Source organism: Aptenodytes patagonicus, chromosome 1 (genome assembly GCF_965638725.1).
Source record: "Aptenodytes patagonicus chromosome 1, bAptPat1.pri.cur, whole genome shotgun sequence".
NCBI classification, from domain to species: Eukaryota; Metazoa; Chordata; class Aves; order Sphenisciformes; family Spheniscidae; genus Aptenodytes; species Aptenodytes patagonicus.
In genome coordinates, this window is record NC_134949.1 from 112,962,938 (window position 1) to 112,977,221 (window position 14,284).

The 14,284-nt window shown below is 38.9% G+C and overlaps 1 protein-coding gene across 14 annotated transcripts in view; it reads right to left on the reverse strand.

The window, feature by feature from the left end:
- Window positions 1-14,284, reverse strand: part of ROBO2 (roundabout guidance receptor 2) — a 484,548-nt gene that overhangs the window by 20,777 nt on the left and 449,487 nt on the right. For all 14 annotated transcript variants that reach the window (XM_076352017.1, XM_076351963.1, XM_076352000.1 and 11 more), the window contains 2 exons: window positions 12,914-13,174; window positions 9,460-9,674 (listed from right to left, as the gene is read on the reverse strand). In XM_076352017.1, coding sequence (XP_076208132.1) covers window positions 9,460-9,674; window positions 12,914-13,174 — 476 coding nt within the window. The remainder of the gene's footprint in view (window positions 1-9,459; window positions 9,675-12,913; window positions 13,175-14,284) is intronic.

Sequence of the window (14,284 nt, forward strand, 5' to 3'; positions counted from 1 at the left end):
ACCCAAAATTCATTTGGCAGAGCTTGGTACCAAAGAGCAGTATTCATCTAAAGCTTAAAGACCCACTTAATATGTCCTTTCACAACAGGAAACCCAAAGTTTATCCGACAGAGCTTGGTATAAAAGAACACTATCAAAGCTAAGTGGGATCTCATTCATAGCTTGCTCCGTGTTGCTTTGATCCTGTAAACAAAATGATACATATTCTCTACAAATGTGAAGGCTCCATAATAAATTCTTTTGAAAGTTAATAGATTTTCCCTAGGATTGAAATGAATGTGATTTTTTTTTACTTGACTTATTAAAAATCAGTACCTAGTTTGATATTTGCAAAATGAAATCTTAATTTAGGACAGCACAAGTGTAAGTCTCGGTAGATATGGCTGAAGTCAGACATGGGCTTCAAGAGCTATCCTATACAAGACTGGAATTATGTCATTTTCGCAATCAAAATCTTAAAATAGATGAGCCATCTTAATGGCCTGAAGAAGGCTTGACCTAAAGTAGTTCATTCCAGTGGATTAAAGTTACTTTTTTAAAAGGTTAGAAATAATTAACATTCAAGAGCAAAGCAAATATATACTCAGATTTAATACTGAGTCAGTCACTAAGCCAATGCTGGCCTCATGATACCTTCTAGCTATGGATTAACACCACCGCAGGAGAGGAAAGTGATAATAACATCATAAAAATGCAGTCAGAAAACCAGATACCAGAAAAAGCACATGAAAGAAATATAGAAATCTTGACATAACTAAAACGTAAAGAGCAAAATAGTCAAGGAAGGATTCATTTTATTTGCTCTTCATTTATATTTTCTTTTATTTTTTCCAACGCATGAAGCATCGATCAGCCACCCAACGTGGCAGTACAATATATTTTCAAAAGCTATCGCTCAGTTCAGAGTTCTTTCAAAGTACTGAAATTCTGTTTCTTTTGTGGCTTCAGATGGAGTTGATGGTGTTCTGTACTGCTAAAAATCATGGGTAAATGTCACAGGGTAATTCTACACTGTGCAGTGGAGCAGGAGGCAAAGGAAACTTAGCTAGCACCAAGTACCTAGCTTTGCTCCAGGAAAAGGGCAGCCATGCTAATTAGTTACCAAGTCCAGCTGAGATGTAGAGCTACCAGACTGCTTTTGGGACCTGAGCTGCTGCATGACATTGCATAGTGCTGTGTAGACACAGCATATTGTTCTGAGATAGCACAGGCACCTATCTTTAAATACCTGAAATATGCTTTTTAAAAACAGTGGCATGCATATGTTGAAAAAAAAGCCCAGTGAACCCATGAGAATCTGCAGAGAACTGGTTTTCAAAGGTATGAAGACACATGTGGAGAGATACATCATGGCCCTGACTTTACTATTCAGTTAGCACAGGTGAATTTATGTAAATGTACATAAGATGTGTAGCAGTGTAAGTCATGTTCTTCAAAGCCTTTTCTTAATCCATGTTGAAGAAAGTATTATTATGTTCAAAACTGTTAACTAGTAAATCAATAATGACCTGCTTATTAGTACCAAATTGATAGGCTAATTAACTAACAGTGGTGTCAACTATTAAAAATATCCTGCAAAAATAAGTCATGAGTACAACAAATGAATACTGGAATTTAGTCAGTAGCATGCTGCACCACAAAGCCCACGAACAATGGATTATTTTGTGATGCTGCAGTGACCAAACCTTTTAATGTCAGCAAAGTGGCAGGCTATAATAACAAAAGTCCATGCACTCTTAAGATACAAGAAAAGAAACTGAAGAGGTCTATGGAGGTCTGACAGGCAGAAAGTGTGTTAAGTGCAACAGAGAGTGACAGAGTTTGATTCTGCTTGCCAAGAGCACACATAAAATTGTTATTTTCCAAACAGACTCGACCTGATGCAGACAGATCTAAGGAAGCCTAGATAACGGCAAGGGAAGGCTAAAACTGAATTTCCCCTGCGAAGGCAGTTTCTGAACTAACAATCAAAGTGTGATAGGACATCGTAGAGAATGGAGAGTAAAAAGGCTTAGCAACAGTTATTGATGATGTATGAAAAGAGATACTACAGATAAAACACTTCATGAAGATGTAAGAAAATGAAATGTTATAGATGAGGACATTTTCAAACAATTGCTTATCGACATATTCTGCAAAATATGTAAGCACAAGATGAAACAGAAAAATATGACTAGACCTACAGATATCAAAGGACAATACTTGAGCTGAAAATTTACCATGTATCTTGTTAGTTTCAGGGCCTGAGGGTTTTGTAGGATACACTCTATTTTCTACATAGGCACATATAAAAACATATACTGAACAGAGTATGTGTGGTTTTCAGTATCATAGGTACAAGACTATGGATGTTTTAAAGGAACTTAAGTTTGAATTTCCATTTGCTCACATTGCTCTGTCTGTTTGCTAACCAGTCACTCAGCTGTTACACAACATATAATACACATAATTTGGATGGGATGCTTTCAGGGCATGTCTAGGAACAGTTGCTATTTTTCATCTGCTCTTTGAAGGGCTGGACTGAAGTTCATCCAGTCCAAAAAAATAATCCACACTTTAAGTACAAAATATACTAAAAATCTGCAAAAGTCCATAATGCTCTCTCCAATGCGTGTGCATATACCTATCATTCAACACACTCACAGACATGCCAGGTTTTCTTAACAATAGCTAAATTTTAGTTATCAGTAGTGTGCTGTTGTCAGACTGTCAATTTTTCAGGTTAACCCTATAGGAAAGCCCTGTTCCTGAATTCCTCTGCATTCCCATGGACAGCATGCATTAGCAAGGCTAGGAACAGTGCACTCTGCCCCTGGATCGCTTCCCCTTTCCCTCTCCTCCAGCAGCTGTGTTAGGAGGGAGTGCCTGTCAGGCTGGACACATAGCTCAGTTCTCGCAGGGATGTGAGCTTTACTGGGTGAGGATGTCAACGCAGTTGACAACTAAAGCAAACAATGACCCCACCTGGAGTACTGCATCCAGTTCTGGGCTCCCCAGCACAAGAGAGACATGGACCTGTTAGAGCGGGTCCAGCGGAGGGCCGTGAAAATGATCACAGGACTGGAATATCTCTCCTTTGAAGAAAGGCTGAGAGAGTTGGGGTTGTTCAGCCTGGGGAAGAGAAGGCTCTGGGGAGACCTTACTGCAGCTTTTCAATGTATAAAGGGAGCTTGTAAGAGAGATGGACAAAGACATTTACCAAGGCCTGTAGTGACAGGACAAGGGGCAACAGCTTTAAACTGAAAGAGAGTAGATTTAGATGGAATGTAAGAAAAAAATTTTATGATGAGGGTGGTGAGACACTGGAACAGGTTGCCCAGAGAAGTTGTGGATGCCCCATCATTGAAAATGTTCAAAGTGAAGTTGGACCGGGCTTTGAGGAACCTGATCTAGTGGAAGATGTTCCTGTCCATGGCAGGGGAGTTGGACTAGATGATCTTTAAAGGTGCCTTCTGACCCAAACCATTCTGTGATTCCATGATATTCTGGTTGCTGGAAGCAGAGGCAAAACTCTTCATAACTGCTAAAGTCTGCAAGCTACCATGAGACATATACAGCACCCACAGCTGTATCTGACCAGGTAGCTAATGGTGAAATCTCTACATTATTTCTACGGGTTCCTGAGCTATTCGGCTTCCCTGCATAAACAACTTGCCCTCCAGAGGTACAGACATTGCCCAGAAGGCATGGGAGTGTTGGAGCCCAGCCCGGGCACCTCAGGCCACCACACAGCTGCATTAATGTAGCACACATGGTGACTGCTTGTTTAAAGGCATCCACTGGCCTCTTGTTTTCCAAATCAGATGCACATTTGTTTCTCTCTGAATAAAGGCAGAATAAGAGATGCTGACGTCCCTTTCAGATCAGCTGTGCATTTTGAAATGGAATGAAACAGGCTTTTAGTGTCTCCTTTACATGCAGCTCACTATGTGTTTTCCAAGAGCACATCTGAGTTTTTACGCTTTCTGGCAACTGTAAATTTTACTCTTGCTGACAGCAGCAGTAAATGCTTTATGCAGAACAAAATCAACTCTGTGAAAAGTTGAACTCTGTTTTCTTGCTCCATAAAATATCTCTTGGTGCTAATGCAAACAGAAAGCTTCTTTGCTCTCAGGGAAAGGTGAGGGGAATAGAGGTGCTAGCTTCTTGTAGACTGCATGCTACTGCTTTTAGTGGCATTTTGCAGGCAGTAAAAATGCTATTTTTCTTTGTGAAGTGTACTCTCGGCTTTACTTGAGGAAAAAAAACCCTAACGCGCTTGTGAAGTAAAAGCTGCCCACAACAAGCCTAACACTTTTGAAAATTCCATTAAATACTTTTTTGTACGCACCAAACTCTACAGGCATGCTTAAAGTTAATAAATGATGTCACTGGGACTTGTATGTGTATGCTTATGTGCTTTCCTTCACAAGACCATTAAGTGCATGCTAGTATTAAGCCCCTGCTCCTCTGCAGGTTTTTGATGGAACAGGCTTAGACTGCTTATGTTTGTGAAGTACAGACGAAGTCCTTGGGGACTGATGCTACTTCAGCTGATATCAGTTACAGAATTCCTTTAGCCTCTGTACAGGAGAAAGACATTATCCTCTTTTGGATATATCTGACTACTGTCATGATTACAAAGAAAGAATGTCCATTGATTTTAGTGGAAGTGATGGTGGAATAAAAGGGGCAATAGTCATTGTACCATTGAAATAAGAAAGAATAATAGGAGGATCTGAATGCAGACTATAAATACGATCACACTTCAAAAAATAGACCTGGTCTTACAGGGCTAATATTGGGCATAAATGCCCAAATATTTAAATGTATACACCTGAAATAAACCCTTACATTTTAAATTTTTTATTTTGAGGCAGGAAACACTAAACAAAAGGAGGTAAAAATCATACATACATATTTGGTACTTCACAGGTCCAACCATAATTAATGCCCTTCATAAACGTTTAATGAAAAATGAATTTATGTCACTTAGCCAAATTTATTTGTGTTTGCAATTTCAATCTTTCTAGATTTTTTGGTTTCCATATTGCTGAAAGGCACAAAAATTTCTCAAATTTATTCAAGCTGTTAGAAAAGAAATGCACACAGAACATTAAGTAGTTGCTCAAATGTTGCTGAGCAGTAAAATACTATGATAAAGTGGCATCTTGCTGTGTCTCTATTACTTCTTCAGCACTAAAATTAATTTATGATCAGTCATCAATTCATTTACATGTCGTTTTATGCTAAATCCATCCTTGCTGATGAATGCATATCCCTAGATCCATTAAGCTAGAGTAAAGTCTGTGCTTTATAATATGACCCTGCTAATTGTTGCATTACCATTTTTATGAGATACAAAAAGTAGCAGTTTCCTATTTTCTGAGCACATATTTAATCCATGGAACACATTCTTCCTATTAAATGCAATCTGTCTAACTGCTTATAAAACAGAATCTTTTGCAATAGGTATCCCTAAGCAAATCAATATAAATATTGAACTCTGCCATGGTAAATATGGCTCATGAAAATGATTTTGTGTAGTTTTCAAGAATTATTCCATTTGTGCTCAGACACAATGAATGAACAACTTTTACCATACAGACAGTGATCAGTGATTCTTTTAATCAAGACCAAAACATGCCACATAAGGGATTTTCTTCCTTGCTGAGCTATACAACCTATGGAGATCTTTATAGTTTCAGATCCATATAATTCCATTGAAAAAAAAAATTGCTATCCATTTACAGTGGTACTGTATCTCTCTGTTTATATCAGTTTGTATCAGGTAGAAAAGGGCTTGTTCTAATTTCCGTGCTAGTTAATGGGCGTATCTCTCCCCTCAGTCAAAATGCACCAGAGCTGAAGACATAACAGCTCTCGCTAGCAGCTTCACTGGTGGTGCTGGGGGAGGAGAAGATAAGGAGAGGGCAAAGAAAACCCCCAAACCATAATACTTTGATCTGACAAAGCCTAGTGCTGTTCTTGGTGATTTCAGTGAGAAGCAAATTCATTTCTTATACAGTCATCATGTGCAATTAATTAAGTCTATTAAAGTAGAATCATATAACAGACTCTTCATGACCATTCATGCCATAACCCTGCACAGCAATTCATTATAAAGGCAAACATTAAACATAAGCAAAAGAAAAAAAAAATATTTCAATGTGTCTCTGAAAGCAAAAATAACACTAAATAATTGTGAATTAAAAGTCAAGTGAGCAGAAGTTTTACAGCTGCTTTTCAGTTCTTTCTTTTTTTTTTTTTTTTTAATCAGAATCAGTAACTCAGTATCCTAAGAAACCGTGCTGGGAACGAAGCAAAACTTTGCCTTTAATTTCATATTCTATCCCACAAACGTTCAAAACTAAACCTCTCTCTTTGAGTTTTCTTTGCAATATCTGGAAAATGTTAAGAAATAGTTACTGTGCATTCCTCCTTTCTTTTCACGTCAACATTATGTCTCTGCCACCTGCAAAGAGAAAAGCTTAATAGTGCAGATTAAATCCTTGTCTGAATCTTCAGTTAGCTGTAACTAAAACTCAAGGGCCTGGAAGACAACCTGACTTTTAAACAGTTTAAAGGAGCACACTGTGGTTTCATAGGAATTTAGCAGTTTGAGCTCGACTCACACGGCGCCAGTGTTTCCCCTCAGAGAATCCCACATTTGGCGTTGGATGAAAACCTTGGTCTCAGCTCAGCCATAAAGAACAACCTACCATTTCACCCTGAGAGTGGGTATCTTCAAGTCATCGCTGAGGCATGCTAACAGTACAGGGTGAGGAAACTCGCCCTGCTCACCGTACAGCAACTCTATTCGGAGGAAGTCTGGACCAAGGGGTGTCCATTTAGATTTCTCACAAACTCACAGGACACTCTTCAAAATGTACAGAAATCTTGCTTCATCCAGGTCAGCTGTTCTCATTTGCCTCCATTTTTTAATATAATGTTTCAAGACGTGAAAACGTGGTATATAAATTCCTAGTAAAATGCTGGTTTAAGTCACTAAAAGCCCTATGAAAAGAAGTAGCTTATATTTTCTCGGTGCAAGAAAGAACAATTTAGTTGTTCTACAGTATTCTAAAAGCAATCAAATTAAAGAACACGAAACAGCTTAGAAACAATGAATGCAATTTGATATATACCCTCCTTAACACCAGTAAACGCAGCCTGGAAGAGTTAACAGAAACAGATACACAAAAATTAAAATTCTCTTTTGAAACAATTCCCCCAAGTATAAGAAGCAATTTCCTTCCACCCCTAGAAAAAAACAAGCACCCAAAAAGCCCTCAGAAAATCAAAGGTTTTGCCTATACAGTAATCAAGGAAAACAGAAGTAGTTTTGTTATTTGAAGAGTTTGCCATTTCTCAGATCATTTAGACTAACGCTCTCGATCTATTTTTGTAAAGCTGTAGTTTCCTAATTGTTTTAAGTCAATCTAAGTGTTGGCTATAAGCTACAGGGGCAGTCTGTCATTTTGCTTCCCTTCCAGCTGCACATACCCTTCCTGCAGTGCTGGCAAACACCTTGTCATGCGGTGAACCAGATCAAAGAACAGATCCAGCTAGTAATTAAACAAGAAAAAGAAAAAGCAAAAGAAAATCCTTAATTTTCAGCTGGATGAGGCCACATCAAGATAGTGGTGGAAATTTAGATTTACCTTAAGTACACTCCCAGTCTACATTACCAGGTTCTGCCCAATTTCTTCCAAAAAAATACAGCAGGAAGTTTTTAACACTCCAATAATTAAACATTTAACACTCCAATAATTAAATGAGATTTATAACTATTATAACAAGCTTGAATGTTACTCATAAAAGGCTAAATTTTAATAAGCACAGAAGTCTGCGAATTGGAGCAGAAATGCAGCTATTCCTTACTTTGCACTAGGTAGGGGGGTCCAAAATATTAGGAGAAAATGCAAATGTGAAAAACATTTGTTTTCTGATTTACAGATATATCAACATTGACGTATTAATACCTACCAAATGGAAAATATATAGCAACCTGGGGAGGGTTATTTATTTCTGTATCACCAGTGCAAAACCATTACTGCATTCCTAATGGAAAGGCTTCTGAGCCATTAGTGAGATATGCAAAAATATGCAGAATTATAGCCTGAAGGAGATTACACTAGAAATTCGAGGGAAGTGACTTAACATACTCATGCACTAATAAGTTAACCTTCTCAATTCAGGGATTTAAACTTTAACTCTACGGCCTTCAGTTGAATCTGGATTTCAAATCGCAGCAGCAGAGATACAATACTTAAATCTTGATTAGATTGGCAAGCAGTCTGGCCCTAGGGTGAAGGAAAACCTGGGAAGTGGGATTAAGCTATACACTATTTAATTCAACAAGGGAAAAGGAAGAAAATTATAGGCATTGATGCTCCATCACTGTCATATTCCTGCAGTGTTTTCAGAGTAGCAATGTTTAAGTACGGGTGCAAAATCCTTGGAATTTCAAAGGTCCAGAACAAAAAGATGAAATTCAGTGGTGCTATGGTAGTAAGTTGTACTGAGCAAGTCTCCCTTAAGGTACAACTAACAATCAGCGTTCTTCCGCTGAGATCAAAGACTGAAGAAGCACCCACTAGCTTTTATGAGCTATGGACACTATGTACATTTGGGTCTCCAGTACAGCTGTACATTATGGATACAGTATATTATATAGAGGCCCAAGTTCAACCTAAAGGGAAATATACTGATGCTTACAAAGAGTACATTATGTCCATATAAAATCTGCATTTTTCAAAAAATATCTTTCGCTTCCTACATTTCATCAACAGCAATTTTATTCATTCAGATCCTGTGCATTAGTTTAGCATGCCTTTCTAAGTCCCCTTTGATGATCCCCGTGGTAACTTTCCAAGGCACGCAAAGGGTGAGAATCAGTGAAGGAAGGAGTGTCAGAATAATTAAGTATCTTCACTGAAAGGGAACAATTGCTAAATTCAGCAAGACAAAGTAGGTTCAAAATAAACCTTTTCCTACATAAATGTTGTATTTACTCTACAAATAAATGTCGTGCTGATCTAACTACCTTTATTCTGAAGTCTTTTAACTTCCCTGTGTTCATCTGCGAAAGCATTTACCCAGCAAAATATCTAAAAGTGCTTTAAGATAACATTTTTATGCTGTTCCTGATTTATGAAATATATATTCCTAAGCCGAAGTCTTGCCCCTCCTTTTTATGTAAGTGGCTTGCTTCTCCAGTAGACTGAACTTTTCATGAAAGCTAGGATATAATTGAGTTTTCTTTCAAGTCTTTAAAGCTTTTTAAAATTCATGAATTTTCTTATCATTTTGCAGCAAAGCAAAGTCTTTTCAAATCCTTCTTTAGTGTTTAATATTAACGCATTTTAAATGTTACAGAAATAGAGTGGAATAAATTTTCACTTAGAAAGTGTTTGGTTGATGATGTATTTTACTGTTAGGAACAAGTTGGTGTCACTGTTAACTGTGTTTGGTTACCTGTCACAGAGCTGTCTAGATTGTCCATGCTGGAGCCTGGAGTATGCTCTAGACCTCTTAGTGGCCTACTGATTTCTACAGCTTCTTCTTCAATATCATCCTCATCATCATCATCATCTGGAACATCTGTTTCCAAATCTGAAATAAGGTTTCCAGATACATATCCTAGGGGCGGAACTGGAGCCTGAGGAGGTTGTGTATTGCTTTGGATGTGCCTACACAAACAAACAGGAAAACATCATCAGAATGGATGAGACTTTGTACCCTGTGGTCAGTAGAAGATAAGCCTTTCCATAAGTCCTGAAGTAGATTTACAAAACGTGCTTGTTAGGTCAAAATCAAGAAAAGTCAGTTCAGTTATTCACCATAGCTTCTAATACCAGAGTACCTGAGCACTTTCCAGTCTTAAATATACTTCCCCTCCTGTAAGATGGGGAAGGTCCAGATTGTCCTTTTACAGATGAGGAACAATGTACACAGAGGCTACATAAATCAGGCAGGAAGTCCATGGAAAAGCACAGTTCTGAATCCCAACCTCGCATACAAGTGTCTCACCCAATATTCCACCTTGCAAATCACATGCTGAGCCAAATTAAATTTCACTGCTTCTGCTTAAACAGATTCAGTGCTCTTAAGTAGAACTCACCCTAAAGAGGAGGTAATGGCCAGTAGGACAGAAGAAATTTTCAAGTCCAATGAACCCATTATCAGCGAGGCCTTTTTATTTTGCTTTATTCCAAGTAGTTTAATTGATTTAATTGCAGTAGTATTAGGGCATGCATGTGTGAAATTACTGCATGTAGCAATCATCAGAATTAAAAAAAGAAAAACAAAGATAAAAAACACCCACAGGATAGCTAAATAGCCAAAGGCAAGCATGGGACTTGGAGTTTCATTTGCGTGGCCTCTGAGAGGCTAGAGAGGAAAAGAACAACCATCAGCTTTCAATGCAGCAGCACAGGTACACAGCAAGCTGTGCCAGGGGACCCAGGCATGACTGGCCTTGGCATAAGAGCATGTACCACACTTGAAACTGCTAACTTAGGCACGTGGGAATCTTTGGGTGTCTCTTCATGAGGTACCATGACCTGATTTGAGTCGGCAGCACATCGGGATCCAGGATTCTGCTGGTCTCTTGCTTGGACACCAGCATAACAGAAAAAATTACAAGTGTCACCTGGCTGGTTACCTAGCTCTAATATATTTTCGATGAAAACTTTGCGCTGTATTATTGCCTATACTTCATAAGTGCAGTAATTCTCTTTATTCAAACAGTCTTTTTTTTTTTCATAATGTAAAACTATTGGATCCGAGAATGTCACGGTAAATGTTATGTACCATTGGAATCTCTCTCCACCTTGGTGTAGATTTTAAATTATTGCTTATTCTGAAGCTTATTTGCAGAACAAATGTTTCCCTTCTGATATACAACCCCCTGCTGATTAGCAGTTCTTGAATACTTTTCTGCCTGGACAGCAGGTTCCTAACTATGCAGTGTTCAAAACACTGAGCTAAAGGGCACTACCACCTAACTAACCCTCAATAAACAGTGTGATTAGCTCCCAATCAAGCAAAATACTTAAGTATATGCTTAATGTTAGGCATGTGATAGAACAATTGAAGTCAATTTCTCATGTACTTGTAGTTAAGCATATACTTAAGTGATTTGCTGGATCAAGGCCATAATGATTATGTACTTTTCCAGTAATCTCTAATGTGCTCTTTCTTAAGTTTCTAGTTGGCTGGTCTCTATATTTCTCTTCTGTTACTCCTACAGTAACCTATCTGAAAGGTCTCATCTTGTTCTTTTGTTTCCCCCCCCTCTACACTGGACAGGTTAACTTTGTGAAAAGAAAACTAAGAAATCTTCCTTCCCGCTTAAGACAATGGAGGACTTTCCACTGACTTTGAACAGCACTTGTGGAACAGCATGGTATCTGTCCAGCCAAACAATATCAAAGCATTAAACAATTCCATGTCACAACTGCTGCAAAAATAATTTGTATTTGCAACTCTCAATATTTACCCTAATACCTGCTATAAGCTCCTAGTATGAAAATACAGGTTATCATCTCCTCTATTTTTTTTTCAGAATTTCAGGTTCTTGTGACCTTACACAAAATCTGTATATTCCTAAGCACATTATGAAAGTTCCCAATCAATTTTCATTTCTTCAAAAAGGGAGCAAGACCTTTCCTGTCAGCTGCAAGAGGCTTTGCTACAGAGTCCTACCACGTTATCCGCTCCCAGACTGGCACCCACGGTTTGTAGGGCATAGAAAGGGTAACAGCTGCAAAATGCAGCAGCGATTGACTGCGCAGACAGGGTATGCATCTGTGTACTGGCTCAGAAGTCAACTACCTTCAAAAAGGCCAGGTCTAGCTGCTGCCTGGGATTTGGGTCTGTCCCACAGGCAGGCCGGGGTCCGTGCTTGGCAGCATGACACTGCAGCGGGACCAAAGTACCCTGTTGATTGAGTGCAGATTGCAGACAAGCCTCGAGGCTTCGACAGTGTCCAGGGAAAACAGCTGGCTTTGATTTGGCACCACCTGCCTACCTGCCTGATCTATTTATGGTAGCTCAAGCTGAATAACTTTGTGGCTTTATTTACCAGCAAAGAAAGGCTGCTCCTCCGCTGGCAGCGCGCCATTCAGTAACTAGCTCTGCTCCTCTCCTCCGAGATTCGTGGGCTTTGTCTGGATAGAAAAGTTGTAAAAGGACAACTGCGGCTTAGGGAACATCCAGAAAGCAACTGACCTTCACCGTATCCCCAGCCTGGTGCAGCTGACAAGTTCTTTTTCAGTCCCTGAAGAGATTGCTTCTGTTTGTTTTGCAGGGGAAATGTTACTGTGGTATTTGCTTGCTTTTCCTTTAAATAGGCAAAAAGCGCACTAAAACGCTAGATCCATTTTTGTAAATTCTAACAACTTCCTTCCTGCTATTTCTGGGTTTTTCCCTATGAATCAGAAATTTTCATGGTATTTCACACTACAGTCAGACATGCAAATGCTTCATTTTCATGTGACACAGGGTAAAAGCTGCTACATTGCTATTTCAGGTGACTAGCATTATTTTTAATCAGGAATTTAGAACCTCAATATTTTTGAAAATCCTAAAAAAATCATATCTTTTGCTAGCCTGAAAAGAGAGTACTTTGAACTGTATAAAAGTTGTCAGTATGTGGGTGTTAACTACTTAGTTGAATATATAACAAAACTCCAGAAGAATATTATTTAGATTTAACATATTACCAAGCATTAAGGTTTAAAAAGCACCTACTAATGTTTAAGGCCTTCACACTGTAGATACAGTTTTGCTATTTCTTCTTCCATTTTACTGCTTTGGAAACATTACTGAAATGTTGTTGAACACAGTCGATATTTATGTCATCAAGGAATAAATTATTATTATGCTTTCATTTCCCAGACCGCAGGTGCCCCCTTCAAACATTTACCATGTCTGCTTTGCTATATCAAACTGGTAAGCCCTAGTTAATTCATCAAGGTGGGCTTGAAGCATTGGCTGCATCTCCTCTCGTGGAGAAGGCGTGAGGGTTGCGGTTGACTGTTGCCCAAAGGAGATCGCAGGCGATGAAGCTACTCCTCGGACGGGAGGTGTGGGAACGCGATCGTCGTCTTCTTCAAGCTCATCCTCCATGCCCTGATGTAGGTAGGTCTGAACTGGCAAAGGCGGACACCAGCCATCACTGTCATATCTAAAATAAAAACCAGGTAAACTTAGTATATATCCAATCTCATCTCTGACGTGCAGTAGGAGGTATACAGGATTTCTGCTACAGCTTGAACCCTTGCACGCAGTGTGAGCTTTAACATTTATTGAAAACAGGGTCATAATCGCTCAAATTCTCCTTACTGAGTCTGTTTAATTTTTCCCACAACTGCTAAGCAGTTTGAACAAAAAAATTACCGATCCATTATCTCATTTGTTAATGGTGATTAGATAATGTTACGCCACAATCAACAACAAAAATGAACTCACTTCCTGGATCATTAACCTAGGAGAACACAAGAAAATTGACCTAGACATGAAAATAGCAGCATTCTTAAAAGACAGAGCGAGCTTTAAGTAGTTGCACTTACGCCCTTCCTTACTCCCATCCTCCCTTTTATTTGTCTATAAATTTATTATTTTTTTTTTATTTTGTAGCTTAGATAAAAAGCTACACTGCCCACATAAACTCTGGTCTTACCACACTGCATATAGGTATCTACTGTGACGTGTAATACATTCATGTCGCAGCAGCACTGACCCTAAGCATACGCTATGTCACAGCACCAGCTGTGACATGTTGACAGCTCTGCCAGCACCCTACCTCCTAACCAATCTTTACTGGGACTTACCTAGACAGTGCTAAATTTCCGAACGCTTTCAACACATCTGCCCAAAGTAAATTAAAAGATTAACAACTACCAATATTCTTCAATACCAAATTCTTCTCTCCGCATATAAAAGATGTTCTGACAGGTTTTTGTGGTTCAATTTTTAGTCCTATACCAAAGGTGTAAGAGATGATGCTACATCTGATCAGGGCTAGAAACAGAAGCTTTATATTCTACTACCACTTCTTGTGTAAGTTTTTCCAGCAATTCAATCCTTTTCTGTCTCTGTCCTCATCACAGACCTTTCAATTCAGCGTTGTATTACAGTATCAACCCAGGACCCTGTCCCTTAGAGACACCAGCATCACCCAAGACACATAGGCCCTATGACTGCGGTCATTCCCCATGTATTATCTCCCCAGAGTAATTCCCTAATCTGAACAAAACTTCAGTCGTGCACAGCTCTGCTGATGATTACACCACTC